At 43.5% G+C, this 26769-nt stretch overlaps 1 protein-coding gene across 7 annotated transcripts in view; it reads left to right on the forward strand.

The window, feature by feature from the left end:
- The window catches only part of CUX1 (cut like homeobox 1), a 273254-nt gene that overhangs the window by 108855 nt on the left and 137630 nt on the right, over positions 1–26769 (forward strand). For all 7 annotated transcript variants that reach the window (XM_054287447.1, XM_054287441.1, XM_054287444.1 and 4 more), the window contains exons 4-5: positions 11929–12007; positions 26178–26315. In XM_054287447.1, the coding sequence (XP_054143422.1) occupies positions 11929–12007; positions 26178–26315 (217 nt within the window). The remainder of the gene's footprint in view (positions 1–11928; positions 12008–26177; positions 26316–26769) is intronic.

Raw genomic sequence — 26769 nt, forward strand, 5'->3', positions numbered from 1 at the left:
GTTACGTAAATGAAGCACAAATACATGAAAAGATTGTGCTGCTGAATCTCTGAGCTGGTGATTCCAGTCCCCCTAATCGAGACAGGGTTTCAGAAACCTAAAAAACCTGAACTAATCATGATTGACTACATAAATGCACCACATTAAACTGTGAATTATGGTATTTGATTATAGATGTAATTACTGTATCTTGTTTTGGAGACAAATCAAAATACCAAGGAGATGAGCCTGTTCTGTTGAGTTATATTTGATTGTTCAGGATATAGATCTGGTTTCTGGTTGTTGTTAAGGCTGACTGTCTGAAACATCAGGAGGTAACTGCTCTGGGTATCTCAAAAACAAGTTTTGTTGAGCAAATAGGCTTCTCTCCATTTCAAATCCACAGGAGATGCCCCAATTCCTGTCCCTTGAGAGGCTCAGAGAGCAACACTGCTGAGAACAGCCACTGACCTCAGCAGCCCCCTGGGATTGCCTGGCAATGATTTATTACCTGGCAATAATTTTATTACCTGGCAGGTGATATTTAATGTCCTGGGAGGAGCTGGCAGAGGGACCTTTTGGTCACACAGTACCTGTGGGATGGGATGTGAGCAGGGAGGAGGAACAGGGCAAGAGGTTCCCCTATTTGACTCCAGACCTGTCAGTTTTCAGCTCCACATTTGTCCCTGGAAGTGTCCAAGGCCAGGCTGGATGGGATTGTCAGTAACCTGCTCTAGTGGAAGGTGCACATGGGAGCTGGAACAGGATGGGCTTTAAGGTCCCTTCCAGCCCAAATCTTTCAGTGATTTTTTTTTTTTTTTTTTTTTTTTTTTTTAAAGATCAACACCAGTGAATAAATAAAACAGAGCAGAGGTCAGTGAAGTGGTGGGAGTAAATGTTTTTTAGGGTCCTTTCTGCTGGAGAACCAATGTCCTGGACCTGGAGTAGGGAGTGCTGTAGGAGCAGCCTTCACAGGCATGGGGGGTGGGAATGTGGAGCTTTGGGGCACCACCAGCTGCTCCCTCAGGACTGAGGATAAAGGTTCTTGCCTGATGCAAATTCTCCATTTCCCTGTGGGAGAGTCTCCCTCTGACTCCTCTCTCCACCCCCACCGCTGCTGCTGCCTCATCCTTTGCCCAAACTCTGCTTTTAGACACAATTAGGTGTTTTTGGCATGGAATAACAAACTGGACTCCACATCAGAAGGGAAATGGGCTTTTGCCAATCCCATGTGGGCTGAACTGTCCATGGGCTCTGGGCTCCAGAGAGGGCCAGCAGGTCAGGGGATGGAGGCAGCTCAGATAAGCCCAGGTGTTTAAGCAGCTTTACATGGGCATTGTTGTGTTCCTGCTCCCCACCCCTGCCTTTCCTCAGCACTTTTTCTGCTGTGAGCCCACATTCAGCACAAAGGTGGGGTTTTCCCCCTCTTTTTGCTGGCTTAGTTTCCCACCAGGTGGGTTCAGAGCAGCAGCTCAGTGCAGGGGAGAGGCCAGGAGAGCAAAGGCAGGGGCAGGAGCAGCACAAATGTGTCAGCTCAGGTTGACTTAAACTGTCCTTGAACTGTGCCTGGGTGAGCCTGACGTGACTTGGAGAGAGGGGAAGTTAAGCTCAGGTATTTATGTCCCCTCCCAAACACGATTTATGGGAGCTGCTGGTAAACCTGGGGCCAGTTGGCTTTTTTAAACAAACCCACGGGTCATTTTAGTCAATTTTTCTCTTCAGTTTGAGCCTGGAATGTTGATACTTCCCCCCCAGTATTTTCCCTTTATATCATATGAATTTATAAATACCGGACAAAGCAGAACATTCTGTATTCCTTGGTTATTTATCTCATCCATTCAGATAACAACTGTTCCAGTTATCAAATATTCAGTTTCCATTAGTACTTGGAAATAACTTTTTTGTATAGATCTCAGTGCGTTAAGTAACTGGATTTTTTATGATAAGAGTTAAAGTAGAAGCACTATGAAGTGGAATTTAGCATACTACAAATTTTCAAATGCATTCCTAGTTCAGCATGAGCCCCTATTAATTCATCACTGGAGAATAGTTTTATTATAGTACTTTTTCCTTATTTAGGATCTTAATGGAAATTTGAAGGCAGTTTTCTAATTTAACAGAATGTTGTGTCTGCTTCAGAGCTGATGGTACTGTTCTTTTGAAATCTGTGGGTAACTTCTCTGCCTTCCCTGGAAGATTTAAGGTCTGGGTGATGTAAATATGCTATTGTGAGCAAGACAGTTAAAAGTCATTAATTTCAGAAGTGTAAAATTCCTGTCATTTTGATCTTAAATCTCTGTCTAGCTTTTCCTTTTCCTTGCCATTAACTTGAGGATGCAACTTATTAATGGTTCCGTCTCCCTGTGCTGGGCTAAATACAGGACAGAATCAGGAAAGGTTAAAGAGCTTCACCATGCAATCATGACATGATTATTATATATAATTAGCAAGGCATCCCTGCCATCAGCTGTCTGAATAAGCTGTGTTTTGGGTAGGTCACTGTGCTTTACCATGGGTACATCAGTGGATGGATATTTGTACATGAAATCTGAAAAAAAAATTAAAAAAGAAAGGATGTTCTTGGGCTATGTTAATTTACAGAACTGAAGTTATGGTATGGAAGTCTAATGTTGGAATCTGTATTTGTGAAGTCATCAGACAGATATTTTAAGGCTGGGAAAGGATTTCCTGAGGTCATTAGCATTCTTTTCATGTGGCATAAGAGCACTGTCCAACAGTAATGCAGTAATCCCTCATTTGGAGAACCCTCTAAGGCACAGACTCCAAAACAACGTGCTGGACTTGATGTCTGTGAAAGCCATTTCTCATATTCTTCTCCCAGAGCAAGTACTTTTAAGGGTATTGCCATTCTGATGAGACCACTCTGGCTCCCCACTCAGCTGAATTGCTCTTTAAACTATTAATTTGGTCAGTCAGTAATTTAATAATTTTCCATATGCAGACAACAGAAGCTGAAAATCAGTTTGATGTGCTGGAACTACTAATCATGTCTTTGAAGGAGTACTCTAATAATGTGTGTGCCCTAACCACTTCAGACCTACGTTCCTTCTGCATTTTGAGAGATTATTCCTGAGCTGATACTCATATTTTTTCTATTTTACCCCCTTTAATTTCCTTATGTTAAATTTCCAAACCTAATTAATACAATTTCTTTCCTGTACATTCACTCCATGATGGCTCAATTAGAGCAGCAGTAGAACTGTGGTTCAATATTCAGGCCAACTTCATAATTGAAAACACATTTTCTTCTCAAAAGCTGCAGCTGGTTTGGTTCTGCTCATGCAGAAAAGGATATAACCTTGCATAACATAGGAAATGAACGGTTGAGAGAGAAGCCAAATTCAATTTCAGTCAGATATTTTGAGGATAAGTCCATGATCTATGGAAGCAAGGGAATGAAAAGTGTGTGTATGTGGAAAGCAGCGTGTTCAGCACTCTATTAATCACGGCCAGCCTGGGTGCTGTTGTGTGCCTTGCGTTAGCACTGATGCTCGTAGGGAGGCTGGAGAGCAGCCAAGCACTCCAGAAGTTAACCTCTTAAAGACCCTGAGCTGCTTTCTGTTGAATAAATGTAATTTTGTGGTCAGAAATAAATGCTTGTGATGTAGCAGGAGCTTTGAAAACAACAGCGTGGCAAAGCTATTACAAATTGCTCTGTGTTGGGGAAGTCAACAGCATACATCAAAATCCAGCACTCGTGTTTGGGCCCACAGCCTCCCTGCTTTCCAATGGAAGTATCATCAAACCCTTCTATTTACCAAAAGTAAATGTTTTTGGCAGCTAATTCTCTTTTAAAGGCCACTTTTCATCTCAGTTCCGTCCCCCAAAGCAGGGAGAGGTCGTGACCCGCTCTTGGGGTAACGGCAGCTCCACAGTGCTTTCATTTCTTTGTTTACAGAAGTGTGTAAATGATTATTTATTTATTTTTGGCTGCCTTGATTGCAGTTTAAACAACATCTTTCCTGAGGAAGGTGATTTAAATATACTCCAGCATCTCCCAGGCAGATGAGCTCTCCCTGCTGAGCACATGGGGTGGCTGCTGCAGGGCCAAAACATCCCCAAGAGAGACAATGACCTGCAGAGGGAGGACAGAACTGCAGAGACTCTGAAATACAGAGCCTTTCTTATTATAGCAATAATATCCTTTTTCTTTATATCAATATATATAGTAATATTATATCAATAATCCTCCTTTCCTTGCTGGGACAGCTCTGAGCTGTGGGGATAACAAAGTCCCACACCTTACAAATCCCACCAGAGGCAGCGACAGGCACCGTGCACCTTCCCTTGCAGGTTCCTCTCCAACTTGCAGGCAAGTTGTACCAAGACAGCAGAGACTACCAGAGTAACTTTGGGGAGGATCAGCCCAAATCCTCTTATTTTTACATAATTGACAAAGTGCTGAAATTCCTGTTGGCAGCTGGTGGGCTGTCTGTGCCGCTGCCACGCGCTCGGGGGCAAGGGGAACAGTGGTGGGAAATTCAGTTTATTCAGGATTCCGACAGGCAGCACTGGTGCAGCTCACAGGGTCAGGAGTGTCTTCTCATCCTCAGGAGGAAAAAAAAAAGAGAGCTTGAAGTGTGCTGGAAGGAATGGGGATGGGAGGGCTGGGCTGGGCGAGGTATTCTGCTGAGTCCCTGTTTCTCCAAATACAGAATTATCTCTGTATTTATTACAGAATTGCCTCTGTTTATTGCAGGTTTTTATCACTATTTTATTTTTATTACTGTGAGGGTCTATATAAGCTGGTGTCTTCTGGTCTTGCTTTGTCAGAAAAGAGAAGCAAGAGGGTGAGTTCAGTATAGAGCACCAGGAAAAGGGTGCATCTTGGTATTTATTGCACAAAGGTGGTTAATGAGCTCCTTCTTGCATGGATTTTTCTGACCTAATTTTTTTTTTTTTTAAATACCTAAACAGAAGTTTGGATTATCCATGAGGGAGAGGAGTGATTGTGAGTTCCAGGTCAGAGCCTGGAGGTGCATGGGCAGGTGAGGGCACCACTCACCTTACACAGAGCTCCTGCTGCTGGGAACCTGGGATGATGTGGGGTGGCCCAGGCTGCTCTGTCCTGGCTTTCTCCCCTCCCTCCCTGCCCCATTTCTCAAATATGGCTGGGCTGTGCGTGGCCAGAGTTGTTCACCATCCTTGCGCTCTCACAGAACCTCAAGGATCAGAACTGGCAAGCTCTGACATCTCCCTCTTTGGTGACAGAACAAATGATTCGCTCATTTATTCACTAGAAAGATCTCCCTTCAGTTTTGGGGGAAGGATGTGTCCCCTGTTCAGAGGTCACCTCTTAGTTTTACCTTTTTGGCATTAAGAAAATTCACGAGTGGCCTGTGCTGACTTAAGGAGAGAGGCTGGGATGCAAAATGTAGAATTACACAGGTAAATAATTATTCATTCAATAATTACATAGATAAATAATTATTCATTGTGCAGCCAAATTGGGGCATCCCATATCTGGTTTCACACAAGGTTTTTGCACCCCTTAAAATTCAGGTACAACACAATTTGACTAATCACTAGCACCGACATTTACTAATGGGAGTAAAATATTGCAAATCAACCCTATTTCCACAGAAGCAGGATCCAGGCATCCCTGGTTGCTGGAGTTACTGGTTTATGACACCAAACACTGTGAGGGTTTGAATTAAGTGTCAGAGGGGCTGGGATGTTGGCAGTGGCTTGGTGTTCAGGAGTATCCTTTATCCTTCCATGAGCAAAGTCCTTATTTCCAGGACTGGGCTGTCCTTTGATTTGTTGTACTTGAGCATGAAAAACACCAAAGCCTCCAGGAAAACTGTAACATGTCATTACATCAGAGTGTAAAAAATGAACTAATATAGACATGAACACAAAATTAATCCACTTTCATACCGTAAAGATTGATTGACAAAAGAGATTTTTGGTAACATTTGGCACTCTGAGCCCCCCTGTGCCATCCATTCCTGTCGCTGGTTTCGTGCTGTTCCTGCTGATCTGTGCAGAGATGAGGGACCCATGCCATGGGGTGTCCTTGCCCCAGCTCTGGTCCCACCTCCTCCCTCGTGCTGAGCCCAGCAAATGCACAGCATGAGTCAGTTCAGTTTGCCAGCACAATGGAAAATAAATTCTTCCTCTCCTTCCTTAGTTGTTCACCGAGCCACTGAGCTGAATCACACCCCAGCAGGAGGAGGAGGAGGGAGCAGGGCTGCTCCCTGCCTGCCCCACGGATGGGGTGGGAGCTGGGTGAGAGCAGCAGCTGGGAAAGCTGCTCTGAAAGGCAGAGAGAGGCCAGGTGGGTTATCCAAGGCTCCAGGAGAGGTCCAGCAGGGACAGCACAGCTGCTGGTCCAAAGGCAGGGTGGCAGACAGGATTTAATCAGAGCTGTGGCTCTGCTCTCAATATCTGCAGGCACATGTTGGGCTGGGCTGCTTTACTGGGAAGGAAGATCAAAGATTGGAAAAGCAGCAAGAAGCTGTCCTGGGAGAGCATTCCTCAGGGGATGGCAGCCTTGTTTGTCTGGGAAAATCAGGATTTATCTGGGTATGAAAGGAAAAGGAGTTTTAAGGGTTCAAGGTTGCAGCTGTTTCACAGTGGAGGGGGCAGAATTGAAAAGTTGAGGTGTTTGAGTCCTTCCTAAAGCTCTCTGCTTAACTTGAGGTTAAACCAACAAGTTGGTGAGGCAGGCATGCCCTTCCCAGGCTCTTTCCTGGTACCTCTGTCCCAACCCAAGCAGCTTTGTTGAACAGATTGGTGTTGGATCCACTGTGAAGTCCTTAATTCTGTTAAAGAATTTATAGCCCAGCTAAAATCCACGCCATATGCCTTAAGCAACTGCACAGAAATGAATTCTTTATAATTTTGCTTCAAAACAGTTTTAATTGCAACAAAACTAAAAATAAGAATTTTTTACTTTTTCTTTTGTCAGTGGCAAAATAAACTTACAGGCACAGTGAATAAATTTTTATTAATTTGTAAATTACAATGTTATTTTTATAAATTTATTTATTAATATAGGTATCTCTTGGTATTAAGAAAGGGAAATGAAGCCAACTGTATTTAAAGGCTTCAAGGCAAGACTGATTTATTAATATTCCTGCTATAGCCACCATTTGATTCCAAGGCAGTTATTCAAGAATACAGCATGGCTTAAAAGAGTGGTGCTTTAATTAGTTGTTTTTGTGCTTTTCCCTTTGTTTCATATGGTTCTTAATGGTGTTTTGGTAACTGGTAGTAATTGAAGACAAATGGAAAAACTTCGTGATGCAAAACAATACGACAGAAGACGTGTAAGGGAAAAGAGATGGGTGTCTCCTTAAGGCAGCCATTTATTAAAAATCATAACAGAAAAGTATCTTCTCTTTTAAATAATTTATTTTTGCTTGATAAATTAGTTCCAGATTGTATGCAGGACAGTAAAAGACATGTTAAGGTGGTTAACAAGAGTGGGAACGAACATGGAGAGCTATGAGGATAAGTGGAAGAGCTGGGACTGCAGAATTCATATTTAGCACAGTTGTGTGAATGTTTGTGGCACTGAGAGTAAATCACCAGTGCTTTGGTAATGCCAGACAGATACATCACTGGGAAACCTCATAAAGGAGCTGTTTTTGGGGTGCTGAGTGCAGCATCCCAGCTGTGCTGGATGATCCAAGTGGATCCAAGAGGAGCAGCACATGTGCCAGTCTCGTGCTCAGAGATGAGTTCAAGTGCTGATACCCCTCAGTTCAGAGGATTCCATGTCAGTGCAGGATGTGCTGGCATCTGGCTTCCAGTCCAGCTTCCTTGCATCCTGTTCCATCTTTAAATTCAGGAGCAGAGGTGTGCACCTTTCAGCCTGACTGCAGCCCATGAGGCAATACCAGGTTCATACAGCCCAGAGCATCCCAGCCCTGCAAACCCTGCTCAGGAGATTGTGGGGCACTAAACATCACACTTGAGTTAATGCTGAAACCTCCTCCTGCATCAAAACTGACAGATCCCAAACTAAAGCTACAGGCTTGGCTTCTGTCCTTCTGAGCTTGGCTGGACAGAAAGAGGCAACATTCAGATAAACCTGAGTTCAGCACCTTCCCTGGCCTGGCTGCCAGATTTGTGGTGCTTACATAAATGTGGAGATAAATCCATGCAGTTCATTGCTGCTATTTTGATTTCAGCCAGGTGCAGTGGGTGTGAGACTGGGACCAAGTACTCCTGAACTGGGCTGTCCATGCTTTTGGGGGAGCAAGTGTCAGACAGCAAAGGGAGAAAGGGATCAGACCACAGAGATCTTCATGGCAGGTTGGAGGGAGATGATTCTGGAGGTGAAGGGGAGACACTCAATCTTCCAGGTACCCTGAGCATCAACTCAGGAGAGGACTTGACCTGGAAAAACAAGGTGGACAAAGGGAGGACAGACCTCAGCCCAGTCTGGCTGCAGCTCCTCCATGTAGCTCTGGTGGTGTTTTAGGGATGAAGAGGGAGATGAAGGCTGTGCTGAGCAGGGAGGATTCCTGGTGTCTCAGTTCTGTTATCTCACTGCAGCGCCAGTGGTATTATCAAGACAAATAGGATGCCAAAACTTAAAAGTGAACATATGTTTATGGGGGTGGTGGGGAATACAGAGGTCACTGTTGTTTCTTTCTGCTCAGAGAAGACATAATGGGGCCTGGTTTAGATAAATTAAGATTTGGAGCTAAGCTCGTGTCAAGACAACGCGAGTGTAATTATAAGTTGACTTCTTTCAGGGTCCCTGAAGTTTTTAGAGTCAAATAAAAATGTTCAGCAAGAGTTTTATAATGTAGTTCAACAGTTTTAATGTGAGCTGATTGCAGCTCAGCCTTGCTGGCTCCTGAAACAATTTTACTTTGATTTGAAAAATTTTCAGTGAACTTCCAAATATTTCCATGTCATTTCAGTGCTCTGTTTCCTCTCTCTCTGGACTTCATTTATATTTTGTGATTTTTGATGTCTTTTTCCTCCTATATTTCCTTATTTCCTTATGCACTTGGGTGTTGGCATGCCTAATTATTTTTTTATTCCAGTTAAAGTTGTCACAGTGCTTTTTCTAAATTTTATTTTAAGATATAAAATAGTTGCAGTGCTCATTTTTAGTAGAACTTTAAACCAGACAGGTTGATTTATTTTTTTTAACAACTAAAACATAAAACCATATTTCTGCCTAGTGGGATTGTTTGGAATTCTGGTTTTGAATTTGAGGGTGAAAAAAGGTGTAAAATACCTGTGATTTACAAACTGCTTCCTTTGGAAAGTCTCTGATCTCCTTGCAAGATGTTGTTTCAAATCTGGTTTATATTTCCATCACTCTATAACTGGTAAGAAGCTAATAAACCATACCTTCTATAATACTTAGAGAGAATAAAAGTACAAATGCTCTTTATTAAAATGTGGAAAAACTGTAATAGGAAAACAAATCCATCCTGTTATTTCCCAGAAATGGAAGCATTTTAAGTGCTTTGCTTTTCATAAAAGGGGCAAATGAATTTTTCAAAATACAGTACAGAATCAGTGCTGTAATGCTAATTGTATTTAATAATAGTAATTTAAATTTGGCTGCTCTCTGCCTAGCAGCAGCAAGAGAAAATTGTATGTGGGAAACGTTGAAGTCCAGAAGTGTAACATATGGTGTGCTTTGGCCTTCAGAGAGTCTCTGTGCACCCATGAAACAGCTCAACTGCACAAGTGTCCCTGGTGGTGCCCCCTCCTTCTCACCCCATCCCCGAGCGGTGCCTGACACTCCCCAGCATGGATTTGCACATCCCAGGGCCTCCCTGCCTTTGGCACTTCGTTCCACAGGCTCGTTGCAGCTTCTCCTCGTGTGAAAATGTTCTCTCCGAGTTGCTTCTGTTCCCCTTCCCTAATGAGCATCAGTCCATCTGGGATTGCTCAAATGCAGATTATTAAGTGGGTTATTCACAACCATCAATCCCTCGCTCTGTAGCAGGTCGGATGCCCTGGGAGATTCCAGTGCCTTTCTGTGGTCTTTCTTGATAAACTCTGAAAGAGCAGCATGGCCAGCTCTTCTTGAGAATTTATATCTGCTCTCCACATCCTCCATCACTCCAACATCTGATGCTCATTTATCACTTTTCCAATACCCTTTGATAAGCTCTAAATAGGTCAGGTGTCAGTTACACCACACCTCCACCCGTCTCCATAAATTAATGCAGATCCTGGGGGGATGTAAGTGGAATAGGAATTTGGTTTATTTCTTTAAGTACAGCCTTGCATTGTGTTGCCAGAACTCATCTCTTCCCAGCCTCTCCCGTATCTCCCAAGATTTCCTCGCTGCTGCTGCCAAACGCTGCCGCTGCCGTGTCCTTATTTCCCTCCATGACCCCTCCTCCCCTCCAGGCCTTTTCTTGGCTTATACCTTGTGCATTGTGCTTCTGTGTGATTTCTACGATTGTCCTTTGGTTCTGTGGCCTTAATCCTGCCCGTGGTGATCCCGACAAGTCCCTTCCCAGCCGTGAGCTGATCCGCACCATCCGCGCGCTGTCCCGCGCTGCGCTCCCACTCCCTGCTTTATTTAATCGTCCCCTTTCCCTTCCCAAATCTTTCCCTTCTCCTCACAGAGGCGTTTCAGGACAAAGCAAACACAAGTGGCACCAGGGCTGACCCCACAGCACCCTCCTGCTTTATCTCCCCTCCTCTTCCTCTCCCAGGCACGCGGCGCTTCCCAAGCCCGAGCGCTGGCAAAGGCCTGGCTTGGTCACACGCTTCCCAGTGCTGCAAATCCCCCTCCTGCAGAATAAAATATCAGATACTTTCCTGAAATACAGATACAGTAAACTCTGGCCATTGTTTCTGCCTTATCTATGAATCAATAATGTAGAGAAAGAATTCAAGGACGTTTTTCAGACAGGGCCTTCCTTTTTTTAGGCTGCGGTGACGTCCGCACCTTTAAATGGTTCCATAATATTCACTGCCTTTCAAATACACAGAAGAATTGATATCAGGCCTTTGTATCCGCAGTTCTTCAGATCCTTCCTTGCCTTTTATTAAAATATGGGAACGATAATCTCCATGCCTTTGGTTTCCTGATTTGGGTAAGCTGCCACAGAGCTGTGTCAGGCTTTCCTGTTTCCCTTTCTGTCCCTCTGCTTTGGAGTATTAATTCACTGGATCTGATCCTGAGTCACTTTGGTTGTTTATTGTCAATATGAAGCAATAGAAAATCCTCTGCTTTCTACTACAATAGGAAAATACATGTTTACAGAGAAAAGTTGCTGTGGAATAGGTATTTTATTCTAGGAGCTGTTAAGCTGCCTTTCCTTGTACAATGGAGTTTTAGATGAAAATACAGATGTAGGGGGAAAATAATAAAATTATAAAAATAGATTCTTAGATGAGTATTGTGTGTGTTACAGAACACAAGGAGAAGCTGGTCAGAGGAGCTCAGGAGTGCAGACTGTGCCTGAGCTGTATTAGAAAACTTCTTTGCATGTAGAAGATTCACAGTTATTTAGGGTTAAGTATCACAGGGTGCTCAACAAGTTCCTTTTTCCATCTCCTCATGGGCTTATTGGAAATAATAGAAAAATCTATTTACCACAATAAAGGCAGAGTGGGACATCAGAAGTGGCCACAGTTCTGTTTGCTGTGCTAGATCTCAAGAAGTGGTAAAGGAAAACAGTTGTTGAGGAGAGAATCTGCCTGGCAAGTACCAGGCTTTTTATAAAGATTTAAAGTAAAGAATCACAACAGGCAGGAGCAGTCATGAAAATATTGATGCTTGTTATTGGGCTGAAAAATGGACTTTATGTTCAGTACAAATGTAGCAGGAACAGACTGCTTCTATAGGAGATGTACACAGGAGACATGGGTTCACTTTTTATGTATTTACTAGTTTTACATGAAATTATTAATTTATTTTTATAGGTCTGAGTGTGAGAGTTGTATTGGAACAAGTCTTAAAGCTTCTTTTCTCATCTCCCCTTTTAGATTGATGCATTGGGTAAACGAAGCAAAGAAGCAGAGGCAGCCTTCTTGAATGTTTATAAGAGATTAATTGATGTTCCAGGTAAGCTAATTATTCCCTTATTCTGAGAAACTAATGGTTCATGTTTGTGTGAATGCTACTGGGCATTTTTCCTACCTTTAATAAGGTAAATACAAGCAATGGCTTTGTTCTGGAACTGACAGACTCCTGTATTGTTTCTAATGGGGAGAACTGTAACTGTGGCACATTTCAGGACTTCTCATTGCATCTACATGTCAATGTTTCTATTAATCAATTTATATTACGATACTCTGTGATCCCTCACTATTTTGTTCGTCAGAGGGTTCAGACAATTTTAAGAAAAAAAAGCATCTCGAAGCTTCACCAAGAAGAAGCAATATTTGTACTTTGAAAGGATAGAGAAAACTTTTCATTCCTTCCAAGAAAAACAAAAGAAAAAGTCTTACTGAAAAGTAAATCACTACCAAATTTCAGTTCTCTGCAGTGTAAGTGTGATCATAAATTTTATTCAGAGGCCTTTATTGTATGTGTTTTCAACTTCCCTTTTGTTTGGCAAACGAACTTTCTTTGTTTGGCATTTGGTTTCAGTTCATTTCTTTTTACATTTTGAGAGTTGATTTTTTTTTTTGTTTCCCCAGTGGTAAATAAATAACTGCCTGAGCAGATTTTTCTTTTTGCAGCTGTACCCACAGCTGAGAGGGGGTGAGGAGCTCAAGTGTCCACTGCCACATCTTGGCCTGACTGAGCTGTTGGCACATGACTCTCTGTGTCATTTTATAGTTTTATAAAACATTAACATTGTATATATATAATATTCAAAATACCTCAAGAGGGATTTTGAGGTGTAATTAATACTTTTAAATACTTCTAAGGCTTCACAGCACCCTGGCCTTTACTGGTTTCACTGTTTAAGGAGGGCATTTCATGCATGCCTCAAATGAAAATTAAATTTTTAATGTTTTAGTTTAATGATTAACTGGTTGAAAGGTCAGTGTTTTCAGATGCTCAGTGTGAGCTAATAAATGTGGTTTTTTATGCTGTCCCATTCATAATTGAGCAGTGCCCAGTGTAGGGATGCAGGGACTCACCACGCTCTTCTTGGGCCACAACTGCCTTGGAAATGTTGTTTTTAGGTTAGTCAGCTGTGGTCTGTGAGTTTTCCTTCACTTATTTCCAGCTCAGACTCTCAGTAACATTCTGCTGAGCACAGAAAGTTCCCTTTGCCTACCTCATACCATGGGAGGAGTGGATAACTCAGAGAGGGTCCCATCCATCACGGGCAGTGTGGGCCTGGGATGGGCACCCAGAGCTCTGGCTTGGAAAGAAACACCTCCATGGAAACATTCCCAAATATCTGCAGGCTGGGAGTCCAGCATGAGCTCTGGGGAGAGGCACTGCAGCCCCTGCATCTCCACACTAACGCTCGCTGCAGCTTCCTGCCATAATTTGGTAGGAAGCTGAGTAGGTTTGAGTTGGAACAGTCTGGCTTTTTTCAGGACTGAGAAGTGGTGTCAAACAAGAGCTGTGTGGGATCCTTGGTGTGCTCTTGTGCAGAGGCTTCTTGCTGAAGCCTGGCACATCACAGGTGCTGGGATCTGCGCTGCAGATCAGACCGAGCCTTGAGGAGAAGGTAGGATTTATATCCCACCCACCAGGATTTAGATGAAATGGTGAGGGACTTTGTCAGGATTTCTTGGTAGGAGAAAGAATTTTCTCTTTTCTTTCATTTGCAAAATTTACAGCCCTGCTCCCACACCCCACAGCGTCTGTCCTGCCCCGCCGTCCCCTGCGCGTGCCTTACGTCACCTGTCACAGAAATATTTCTTTGATATTCCTAATATACATAAAATCTTCAGCCTGGCTGAATTGGGAGTGCAGTGGAGTCTGTGGGGGTGAGAAATATCTCCAGGTTTTATGCCCATGCTCTTACCTGGAGGTCTGAGGTAGAAGTAAATTCCAGGTTTTTCAGGAGAAGTCCAGTCAGCCTCCTGTAGCTGCGTGCACGTAACAAATACTCACAGTTTACAACACGCTGCAAGGAGAAGGAGAGCAGCCATTAGGAATGTATGGCACTGCTCTTTGTCACTCTGCTTCATTGTGTTGCTCTTTTTTTTTTATTCCTTCTCATCCTGTGTAGTCTGCTAGGTTGGGCAGTATCCATGGAGGGCTGGGCAGTATCCATGGAGGGTTGGGTGGGTATCCATGGAGAGCTCTCCTTTATAAACAGCCATCACTACTCATTTATCACATGTGCTGCTTTGCCTCCGTGTGGCTTTACATATCTTTTGACCTGTTCATTTGGTATTTCAAATATTTAGGTACACTTTTAGCTCCCCAATGCTGCTGTGTTTTCTTTTTGGTGTGAGAAGGGAGGATGATGTTTGGGGGAAGCTATGCCTGGAATGCTGCAGAGTGGTTATTTAGCATTAAGCATCGCTGTTACATGACAAGGGTGCAATTTTATCAGACTTTCAATATCCTTTATAGGACTATATAATAATTGCAGCTGAAGTCTAATTCCCAGCAGCCAATTTTATGGTTCTTGAGGAAAGTGTGTATTTCTCTCCTCAGTAATAATGTGCACACTTTATATAATTAAAAAGGGCTTCTATTTTAATTTTACTATAAAATGATCTGTATTGAAACTCCAGCTACAGTGCTTTATGGATTCAGCAAAGTTTAATAATTTTCTTTCCTGACCGGACCAGAGTTTTCACTCAGGCTCACCAGTAAGGAATTTGTGGGAAGGGTGGTATCTTACTTGTAAATTTTCCTATGTACATCAGGGGGTTTCTCTTTAAAAGATAAAACAGACCTTTTATATATCTCTCTCCAGCTTTATGATGCTGTTAAAATAGCATTATCATTGCTTTGTGCTGTGAAATTTATCCTTCTTAAAGGAAAGCACATGTCAAGGAAAACATTTTGGTTTATGTACATTTATACAGCTCAGATCATTCTGTCTTGCTCGAGACTGAACATTTTTAATTAATGGAATTAATTTTCTCATTTAATTGCCTTATTTTCAGTATGCAGTACAGAGCAAGGGAAAAGCGAATCCTGCCACATGAATTGCACTAATCAACAAGGTTGTCACAACTTACCTTTAAAAATAATGTGAATATATTTATTTTGAAGTAAAGGGAGGTTGGGTCTGTGTTTTGAGGAAACCTTCTTCCATCTGTTCAGGATTCCTTTGTCTCCAGTTTTATAAAATAAATGTATTATGTTAACACCCTTGGCTTTTAGGGTCTTAATCTTGCAAGCACTTAAAGTGAAATTGGAGCCTTGTTGTGTGTTTGGAGGAGCGGTGTTGCCTTGCAGAAACAGTATATTCAAAATTAATTTATTTTTTTTTTTCCTCCTAAATCTTTAAAGGAAAAATAGTAAGCATTAAAAACACTAAATATTTTTATTTCAAAAAGGAACTGTGATCACTACTTTATTTTTACAAAACTTGGGTGTAATTTTCAAGTAAAAGTTCAAACTGGAGACCAAGGGAATGCCAGGTGTCAGTGTCTGGATAAATTGGTTAATAGAGTGTTCTTTCTGCAAGGGATCACTGCAGTTACAGCCCAGTGCCACGCTGCATTTGCTCAGTATTTTGTCTCAGTATTGCTCCTGTGTAGGCAAAGAAACAATTCTGCCTTTAAACACAAATCTGCTCTCTGGATGTGGCACAATTAAACCCAGTTGGGTTCAGTCTGGAGAACAGGAAAACACAGAGTTTTTTCAGCATATGGACATTTGAGAGTGAGGGAAGGTTAATGCAAACTGGTTGTTCTTGGTTTGGAGGGGCTGTGCTGCCTTCCAGGGCTCAGCCAGAAATGGGTTTCGTTTCTCCTTAATGGGAATGAGAAAATTGGTCAGGAAACCAAACGACTCAGGGGGTGAAAAAGGGGATGTGTGTGTGGTTTTATTGGAGACTCTTCCCAGGTCTGTGTGTGATCAGATTGGGTGCTAAATAATGTGTGTGCTGTGGGTTTAGCTCAGAGGACCTGCTATCGAAGGGAAGTATAACAAAAAAAGAGAAAGTAAAAATAAGATTTTTTTTTTTTTAATGTGCCCTGTCAAAACAATCAAAAGCAATAACAGTGAAAGATGGCTGAAGTGGAAATTTTATCTTTCCCTTGCTCCTTGCCATCATAAATTGCACACCCAGCCGTAGGGGCTGTGTCTCACAAAGGAGGAGCAGGCTCCTTCCAAAGGAGTTTTCCACACATCTCTCACTACTTGTTGTATTTTAGTCCACACACAGCCCCAGTTCAGCCTTGCAAATTCCAACTGCCCTGCATAGGGCGTTCTTTTTCCAGGGAATGCTTTACCTGAGAAAGCACAAAGTTCTTTTTGAATAAATGATCAGAAAAGCACTAAAAAAGTGCAAGGGAATTACTTCTAAAGGCAGAAAAGAAATTTATTTGCAGTGCTTGCAAATAATCAGACATTTATCAGCCTTTGCCTTTTGATTATTTATAACTACAACCCTCTTCAGACTTGTTCTGCTGTTTGGGCTGTGAGAAAATTTCATTTAAAGCCTATTTGATCAATGTCCTGAGGTTAAAGGTGATGCGAGAGAAAAGCAGGTTTGATTTTGGATTTCATTGGGGTTTTTTTCCCCCCCAGAAAAATTATCTGCTGCTTATGTTGGAGGTGATAAATGTGTATGAAGTTGTTGTGTTTATGTACATCCTGTGACATGTTTGGATTTTTTGGGAAAGCGTAATGTTAAGCAGAAAGGTTAATGGTAAGAAAGTCTGTGTAATAAAAAATTTTTACAGACCCAGATGACTCATGATGTGCTAAAATTTCAACCTGGATACCCACTGCCTTTTCTGCCTGTAGGGAGAGCTGGGTGAATGTAAATTTAGGGGATAATTAAGAGAGGCGAGGGAAAAGAGATTCACTCGGTGGGACTGTTTAAGCACATCCCAAAGTGGAATACAAAAAAGAGTTTGAAAAAGTTAATACTTAGAGTACTCTTGTCTGAGATAATGGTTAATTGGTTGGCAAAACTGTCTGAAGAGCAAGATCAGGTCATAGTAAACCCTGAGTTTGTGGTACATCGAGGCTGAACAGCACAGACCATTTTTGAGAAACGTTTGGTATCATTGCAGTGTGAAAAATTTTAGGCAGTTCCTCATTAGTTAATAATACATGTCAAAACTGTCACCTCTTTCCTAATAAAATATGTTAGAATAAAACAAAGGACAGACCCATAAAATGAACAAGTTTATGGTTTTGCTGCCCCAGACTGTACAAGGGAAATGCATATTCATAATGTGCCTTTTCTCAGCCTTAGAGGGAAAAGAAAACAATATTACAGTGAGCACTCTCAGGGGGAAAGGAAGCAAAATGAACTTAGTCACAGACACAGAAGTGGCACAGACACCCCTCAAACGCAGCAGTCGGGTGTCTTTCTGAACACACTTGAAAATCTGATAAAATTAAGCAGAAAATTGAGCATCGTTAATACTTGAAAGAGTGAAAAGCCATAAACCCCTGTGGCTGCAGGCAGTGATTTAGCTGCTGAGTGGATCCCATCTGAAACCAAAATCCTTGATGCTTTCTGCGTGTTTAGAACAGGTAAAAAGAAAGTTGCACAAACAGGAAAATCTGGAGTCTAATCTGTACCGTAAAAAATTATGGACTGTAGAAATTTAGTGATTCTCCCCAAACTGTTCTGCAAATCTCCAAGGAGCGGCAGTGAGAGGGATAGCTTAAAGGACTGCAGAGGGGAGATTTGAGCAGAGTTCTCAGAGGGGCAGAGCTGCCACCGTTTGGTTTTCCAGAATATCCCGAATCTCCAGGATGCTGCTCCAGCCTCGGCAGTCCAGTGCTGAGGAATGTGCAAGTAGCTGAAAATCACTTCAGCCTCCCTCCCTGTGGGGCTGGAACCCCGAGCCACAGCACAACGTGCACTTTGGGATGTGTGCACGCTGGCAGGGCAGCACTGTTAGTGTTACACAGCTATTTTCAGAGGGAGCACAAAGTCCTGGCCAGCTCCCATCTTTAGAACCCATTCACTTTATCCTCGTGTTTTGAATCCCATGTCAAAATAGCTGAAAATATTTCTGTTACCTGAATACATGGCTTGAAGTTGGGCTTGTCTGATCACATGCTTTTTTTTTTCCTCTAGTTTTTCTCGTTGAATTAATAATTGGATAAATTCCTTTGTAAAAGCCGGAATAAATATTCAGAGGAAGAAATATCCCTAAAGCATTCACTTTAAAAAATTTATTGTGTGGTTGTCAAGCCCTATTTTACTTGGTAGGCTGGAGGCACGGAAGGAAGAGGGGAGGTGCAGATAAGGGGAAGGATGCAGTGAATAGGGGCAGGAAGAATGCTGGGCAGGAGGAGATATCCCAGCAGATATCGCTTCGGGAAGGGGCTGTGCTCACCTGCAGCCCTTGGGAAGATGTTGCTGCAGCCCCAAGGGCCCTGGCTGGAGCAAAAGGCACAGCGTGCTAGGGAGGGGGAGTATTGGACTTTCTCTGTTGCAGGAATGTGAACTGGAATTAGAATAAACCCCAGCTTTCGGAGGGTTTGTTGCTAAGTCTGTTCAGAAGCTTTTAGGAGAAAGAAGGGATTAATACAGCAGAAATGCTTTTAAACATAGGAGAAGGCTCTTTTTTCTTTTATAATCTCAAAGTAGGAGAAGTGAAACTTGAAGTACAAGTATTTTTCTGTAACTGTCCTTTGCACTGAGCTCGAAGTGTGAGCAGAAATTCCAGTGTCCTGGGCCATTACTAGAACATTAACAATCAAATCGGAGCCTTTTCAGTTGCAGTGGCTTCTCTTGTAACTCATTAGGTTCTTTTTCAGCTGACAAAGCGCCATCAAATACTGCCCTACCTATTATGCAAACTCCACGTTTAATATTTAAAACTTTTCTGAGGATTTACTTTGGTTACTCCTTTGAAAATAGAGGGAACTGCAGTGCAGTTCGTGAAGGAGTCGATCATTTACTCTGCCTTACGTGATTTTATTTGACTCTAGGATAGTGATGCATCTCAATGTGGGGCATCTTTCTGGCAGTAACCATTCCCGAGATGGGAGATATTTAAAGAATGTTTTTAAATAATAGCCCACAAGACGTAGGGACCACACTCCGGGAGGGATCTGTATGGTTGTGGTCACATTGCCTGCACATCATCCCGTGCTGTTTCGTTTAACCCTGCGAGCTTTGGGGAACCCGTGCCGTGATTAATGGGGAGGAAAGGCGCCGGTCTGCTGCCACTCCCCCAGCCCCACGCAGGGGGCTCCCATCACTACTCTGCCTGTGCTGCTTCCAGAGGTCGGCACAATTTGGGATTCCGCTTTTTTTCCTTTTTTTCTGGTAAGGAAAATGAGAGTCCCTCACCCTCTTGTGGGCACTTTGAATTCCCCGGTTCAGCCTGCACAGAACGCTCTGACAGCCGGAGGGTGAGGAGAATGCTGTTAAAAAGTGGGGGGAAAAAATAAAAGGAAGTCACAGATCCCAGCCCTGTGGGATGGGAGAGTAAGAAAATATGTATAATTCTTGATTGAAGGTAGAACCTTTTCATGGTTTTTATGAAGTGAGGAGTTGGAGAGATGATGAGCTTTGTTTCAAATGGAATTACGGCTATAACTCTTCTGTCCCTGGGCTACCGGAGTCATAGGGGAACGGGAGCAAAGCTATCATTTATTCCGTGAAATCTTTGTCTCAGTCTCTCTAGGCTATTTCAATTTACCCCTGAAATTTCTGGGGAATAATTAATGAATTAATTAAGTATGCTGTGAGGTGTTTGAATATTCAAAAGCTACAATGTAATTATTATTTTTTCTAAAACACATTTTCAGATTATTTTCAGACATGCAGTCTCCCACGAAAGCAGTTACTGCAGCAGAAGCTCGTGGAGCTTCTCCGTGTCTGTAATCCAGGGATCATTCTCCGGCAGGAACAATTCCTGCAAAGAGCAGTGTTGCATTTAGGAATGGGGAAAAAAACTTCTTTTACTTCATGACCGAAGTATTGTGACAGTGGGGCTGAACTCGTGGCACTTTGAAAAAGTTAAATCGCATTAATAAAGTTGTGTTTTAGGAGGATTATTATTTTTTCCCCTCCTTTATCGTTTCGTGTGGGCGTTTCTGGTGAGCGATCACAGAGAGCTTTGCTTACAGCGGGGTTTGGGCAGCAGAAATTCAGTCGCGTTGAAAGAGACGCGTTGCCTTCCTTGAATTATTTTTAGATCCCAACCTTAGGAAACACATTTCCAGTGATATAAATTATTAATTGCCCCTGTAGTTCTGGCACTGTTTCATAACTTGCTTTCTTATCGTTTCCAGTGTTACAGGCCTGTAAATGAAGAGGGAGGAGGGGGGTTATTAAAAGGCAAGTCCTTTGTTTTGGAAGAGGCTCTTTAGGAGCTCCATGTTATGATACCAAAAGAATAAATTCAAAGGAAAAGAGAAGAGGTTTAATTTAGATATTAGGAAGGAATTGTTCCTTGTGAGGGTGCTGAGGCCCTGGCACAGGGAAGCTGTGGCTGACCCTAGAAGTATCCAAGGCCAGGCTGGACAGGGCTTGGATCAGCCTGGGATAGTGGAAAGTGTCGCTGCCCATAGCAGGGGATGGAACGAGATGAGCTTTAAGGACCCTTCCAACCCAAACCATTCTGATTCTCTGATTTCTATGAGTGTATTTTGCTAAGAAGCCGAGAACGAACCTCGGGCAGTGCAGAGCAGAGCGCTGCACTCTCATGCAGCTCCCTGGCCCATCCGGGGGGATCTCACTGCAGGGAAAGACCCCGTTTGTGGTGATTTTACAGCGTGTGAGGAGCCCCCCGGCACCGCACCGGCACCCGCGGCCGCCGCCCGCTCCGCCCGCGCTGCGATCCAGGCCGGGCTTTGCCGCTCTCCCCGCCGCGCTCCGGGCCGGGGCCGGCCGACGGTGCCGGGGGTTCCTCCGGGGTCCGGGCGGTCACTCTGGGGTCCCGACAGCACCTTCAGGGGTCTGCACAGCCCCCTTAGGGTTCCGGACAGTTCCTTTGGGCGTCCCTGCGTTCCCTCGCGGGGTCCGGGCAGCACCTCCGGGGCTCCGGGCCGTTCCTCCGGCGGCTCCTCCGGGGCTCCGGGCAGTCCCTCAGGGGTCCCGGTGCTCCCTCCCGGCGGGGCTATCGGAGCCCGTTCCTCAGGACTGCTCCCATCCAGCAGCGCTCCGCAGCCCTGGGGTTAAATATATATATTTATATAAATATATAGGGAAGAGAGGGTAATTTGGCCCTGCGCGCTGCAAATTGTACATTTAAACAATGACACAGTTTTTCCACTCCGTTTGGCAAACCCCTTGGTGTTGTCGGGGGTCCTCACTCCTCGCGGCAGCAACGGCCACGGCCGAAGGGTTAAATATAAACTTTAAACATTCCCTGTCCCGCAGGAGCTCCTTTTCCATGAGCCGAGGTGGGCTTTTCCCCCCTCTCCTTAAATAACGAGGGTGGTCCCAGCATACTCTATATCGAGACAGCTTTTCATCAGTTGCTCATCAGCATGCTAATTGCTGTATGACTAATTATGCCCTGAATTCCAGTTGATTTTCTTAATGAGACAGCTGGGTTAATTATGTAATCGTATGATTACATTAGCCCAGAGTGCCCTGGCGAAAAGGAAGGCGGGCGGGAGTGGGATGGCAGCGGGCGAGGGGCACGGGGGCAGCCGTGGCCATTTGGGCCGTAATGATCGGGGAGAGCGCCCGCGGTGTAAACACGGGATGGGATCGCTGGCACTGGGAGCTGTGCCTTCCTCAGCTCGCAGGATGAGCGAGGAATGGGAGATCTTCGACAAAATTCACTTGGGAAGTTCAGGCAGTCAGCGATGGCCCTGTTGTAACTCGGGGGTTGAGGGTGGGTTTGGGATGAGCGATGTCGGGGGTTGGAGTGGAGAGTCATTGAATATCCTGGGCTGGAAGGGGCCCGCAAGGATCATCGGTCCGACTGGCCCCAATTATTCCACCCCAGGCATCCCTGAGAGCATTTTCCCAAGGCTCCTGGAGCTCTGGCAGCCTCTGGCCGTGCCCATTCCCTGCAGAGCCCGGGCACTGCCCACCACCCTCGGAGGGAAGAACTTTCTTTTGATATCCAACCTGAACCTCCCCATACACAGCTCAGCTCCAGCTGTTCCCTCCTGCTGTCCCTGGTCATGGAGAGCTGAGATCAGAGCTGCTGACCCCAGTGAATCTCCCCTCAGTCTCCTCCAGCTGAACAAACCAAGTGCCCTCAGCCACTCCTTGTACAGCCCCTCCTGACCCTTCACTGTCTGCTGTCCCTCCTTTGGACGCTCTAACAGCTTTATATCTTTCTTACATTGTGACACTCAAATCTGCACCCAGGGTGCTGAGGGGCTGCCTTGTATAATGCGTAATTCGGGCAAAATCAACCTTAGTGTTTCTTTTAAAATTGTTTGTGAAGTCAGTACTTTACTTACCTAAACAGCAGCAAAAAAAAAAAGGTTCCCTTGCCCTGCTGCTGAAAAAAGATTCATCGTCAGGGCACGTGCGTGGTGTGAGAACAGCCTGAGAGGTGTTGCTGTGGCTGCGTCGCACCAGCTCATTTGATGTGAAGTATTAACTGCTATAAAAATCACTTCACATTTGTAACATTAATTGTTTTCGTGTCTGCGTCCACTGAGACATGTCCATCCTCCTCCTTCGTGGGGACAGAAGCTCCTCTGCCAGGGGACAGTGTGTGTGCCTGCAGTGAGCAGGGATGTGCCCAGAGCTCTGCAATCCTGGGGAAGGGGAGGCAGGAATGGGCTCTGCAGGGTTGGAAATGCAGGGTTGGAAATTCAGCGGTTTCAGTTTTGCTGTGGTGGCGTGGAGGAAACCTCGTCAGGGATCAGATCCAGATGTGCTGGGCTGCCTGCAAGCACAGGATGCAGGGGACTTCGCTGTGGGTATGGCGTGCAACAAGTGGATTAGGAAAAACGAACAGAATAGGAAGCAGGAGGAAAAAATGCACTGAATTTAGTGTAAAAATAGACATCTCAATCTGCTCTTAGGCAGTAATGATCTTGCAAAACGCTTTTTCAAGTTCTGGATGATCGGATCCCTTTTACTGATTTTCTCTTTTTTTTAAATTTTATTTATCCCGTGCCCAGCAGGGATTCTGGAATTTCACAAGAGAAAATTCAAAGCAGGGGAATAATGTGTGATGAGGTTTCCATATTTCAGCGTTCAGCGAGGTGATTTTTCTCTCTTACAGACCACAGAAAGGGCATTTCCTTTGCTGCCTCTCTCCCTAAGCCAGGGCCAGCTGATTTTTTTGAGCTGTGGATGCCTGTTGTTTGTGTAATGAAACGAAAGTTTTGGTCCATTGCTTGTTTAAAAATTCAGTGACCTCCTGCTAAATGACATGAAACATACTTTGCAAACCTGGTTAATATAAAAAGGTATGCTTTTCCATGCATGCATGTGTTGGGAAAAGGAGAGTATTTTTATTTATTTTTAATCCGCTCCACTCAGGTAGGAAAAAAGCCATTGTGACTCTAAGGTTTATACTTGTTTCAGGTTAATTGGTCTTTATAAATACTCCAGAAATAACAGGTTTTTAGGCTTTTCGAGGTAAAAGAGCATGTTGGAGCTTGCCATGAGAAACGATTTTTCTCTCCGCCCGAAATGTCTTGGTCGGTCATTTTATTGTCGTACAACGATTAGTTTTCTTTCATGCTGTTTATAAAAATTAAGTCTAAGAGGTGCTTCACCCGTGGGTTTTTTTTACATGTCCTCCAGCAGTATTTGGTGGCTGCAGGCCATTAGTCCTTCAAATAGGCTCTAGTGAAGTTTGAAGTTTAATGCACAGAGACTTTTTTTACATTTTGTTTGTTCTGCCGCTGTTTTGCTACTTGAACATTAACCTTTAATAGAGCTAAATTAAATATACATGTCCTGATGAATAATTATGAGATTGCAAGCATTTTCATTTTGTACACAGAGCTTCTCAGGGATTGCAAATTTGACTAAAGATTTAGTCATTATTCACTTTATAATGCCCATATTATTTTTATTTTTTAATTCTTTGCTGATTTCAATATAAAAAGCCCTGTGTATTAGGAGCAAAATACCTCTTGTGCGTGTCCTGGCTTTTTACAATGTTAAAATGAGGGTGGGGGAAAGTGTACCCACAATTTTGTCAAGTTCAGTTTCTTTCATCACTATTTCACAGAAATACCCACGGCTGAAGCTTAAGATGCTGTGCCCGATAGGATCCGTGGTTTCTGTAACAATTTCAGACGTGGCCAGGGAGAGACAATCCGGCCTTTCTTTGTGCTCAGCAGATGAATGTCCCAGGCTGGCTCTTTGGGGGATGCTGAGCTGCAGGAGTGTGACAAAATGCTCCTTGCAGAGGAAGGTCAGGGACCTCCATGGGAGCAGGGGAATGTTGTGACAGCCCACACCGTAACAGGACCATCCATAAACACTGCAGAGCCTCCAGCCCGTGCTACTGCTGCCACTCCAGCTCTCTATTTAATTCCTTACCTGTACCCCCCTGTCTCTGCCACAATAACATTTTAAGTTTGATTTATTATAAATATTTTAATACAGATAATAATAACGAAAAGTATTTGGCCTAAAAAGCATAAATGAAAAAGCTATGTAGTCATAAACTATGTATGTACAGAGAACAGATGACAAGCAACCTAGATTTTGTATTATGAACAGGGTAATGCCATAAGCTGTTGAAGAACCCAAGTAACAAAATGCAGCAGGCTGCTACTTAGAATGTCTCTGAGTTCAACATAACCCAGTGCTATTCTTTTATAAACTATGCAACAACGCTGGCATATTGAAAAAACACACAGGCTCATGCTTAATGTGTTAACAGAGGTACAATAGACTTATTATGTGTTTCCAGAGACTGGAACTGAGGGTGGTCTGAAAAATTAATGACTGTGGTGGTTGAAAATTAAGTGAACTCCCTAATATATACTGTTGTTGATCCACTGAGTTTGGTGTTTAGCATTCCTCAACAGGAGACTAAATCTTTGCAGCCATTTCACAAGAGATGCTGGCGCCCATAGCAGAAATATATTGAATAATCTTTTATAAGTCCATCACACTCCAGAGTTTTCCTATCCTGACTGGGAAGAAATCCCAGAATAAATCACACTTGCACGTATCAGGTGTGTGCTGAGAACTCTCTTTACCAGAAGGGGATGAATATCAGAGAATTAATACTGTACTGAGAGGACTTTTGATTAATAGTGTAAGAGAAAGAGAGATCCAAACCCAAGGTTCATGGAATTGATTACATCCACACAACATTTCTGATTATTATTGATCTGTCAGTTAGAAAAAGTACAACTCAGATCTCCATGGTCACAGAACTTGTTTGAGCTCTGCTGTGCAGGAGGGCACAGTTTGCTTCAGAAATTCACTCCTGCACGAGCAGAGTGAGGGACAGTAGCTGACAGTGAGCTATGCAGTTTGGTTGCTTTTCACCCCAAAATTCTCATTTTGCAATAAAAACCATGAAGCTTAAAACTCTCACGCGCCTTTTTATCATGACTGTCTGCACCCATTAACACTGTCCTGGGGATTAGTGCCAGGATGGAGAAGTTGTGTCAAAATTTCATGGAATCACAGAATGGTTTGGGTTGGAAGGGACCTTAAAGCTCATCCAGTTCCACCACCCCCTGCTTTGGGCAGGGACATTTTCCACTATCCCAGGCTGCTCCAGGGGCAGCTGCAACCAGGACAAGTTGTGCTGGGACCTCAGCACCCTCACAGCCACGAATTTTTCCCCATTATCCCATCCATCCCTGCCCTCTGGCAGTGGGAAGCCATTCTTCCTTGTCCTGTCATTCCTGGTCCTTGTCCCAAGTCCCTCTCCAGCTCTCTTGGAGCCCCTTTGAGGCACTGGAAGGAGATTTAAGGTCTCCCCAGAGCTTTTTCTTCTCCTGGCTGAACACCCCCTGCCTCTCAGCCTGGCTCTGCATTTAAAGGGAACATAGATAGAATGAAATATTTCTGGTTTTTTTAAGTTTGCAGGATATATGATGTGAGGAATGTACAGGTCTAATAAGTCAAAAAGGGCCCTGCTGGCACCAGAATGGAGAAAAAAGGAAAATTGTCCTCTGAACTGCTTGGGTCACAGAAATTTTATTTTATTTTATTTTATTTTATTTTATTTTATTTTATTTATTTTTACTGTTTCTTTTTTTTCATTTTATTTTACTGTTTCTTTTGTTTGATTTTATTTTACTGTTTCTTTTTCAGATCCAGTTCCAGCCTTGGATTTGGGGCAGCAGCTTCAGCTGAAGGTCCAACGCATGCACGATATTGAAACAGAAAACCAGAAACTGAGGGAAACTCTGGAGGAATACAACAAAGAATTCGCCGAGGTGAAAAATCAGGGTAGGTTGCAACCACATTATCAGCTCTTAATGCACACTGAAATTTGAAGTCAAGGATTGAATTCAGTTTTATTTCTTAAGGTAGAGGTGACAGTAGTGTTGAAATTCAGTAGAGAAAGTGCAATAGTCTGTAGGGCCACTTCTGTATTGTGTGTGGAGCTGAGCTTTGGGCAGATTCTTTGGATTTCTTGAAAGTTCCATTTACTGTAGCAGCAAGTCAGAGGATGGAGTTGTTATTCTGCATATTTGGTTGTAGCCTTCAGCACTGAAAATTACACCTGACTGACGTTATTTGTGACATTTTGTGAGAGGCAGTGCTGGTACTGACATCAGGCTGAACGTGGGTGTTGGTACTTGCAGGATGTGCAGCTTGCACAGACAAACACAAAAATTCAGTATTTTGTATCCACATATGAATCTGTACAAAATGGAACTTTTTCTGTGCTGTTTTTACT

Source organism: Melozone crissalis, unplaced genomic scaffold (assembly GCF_028551555.1).
Source record: "Melozone crissalis strain CALT ecotype California unplaced genomic scaffold, PUWL_Pcris_2 ptg000057l_1, whole genome shotgun sequence".
In the NCBI taxonomy this organism is placed as follows: Eukaryota; Metazoa; Chordata; class Aves; order Passeriformes; family Passerellidae; genus Melozone; species Melozone crissalis.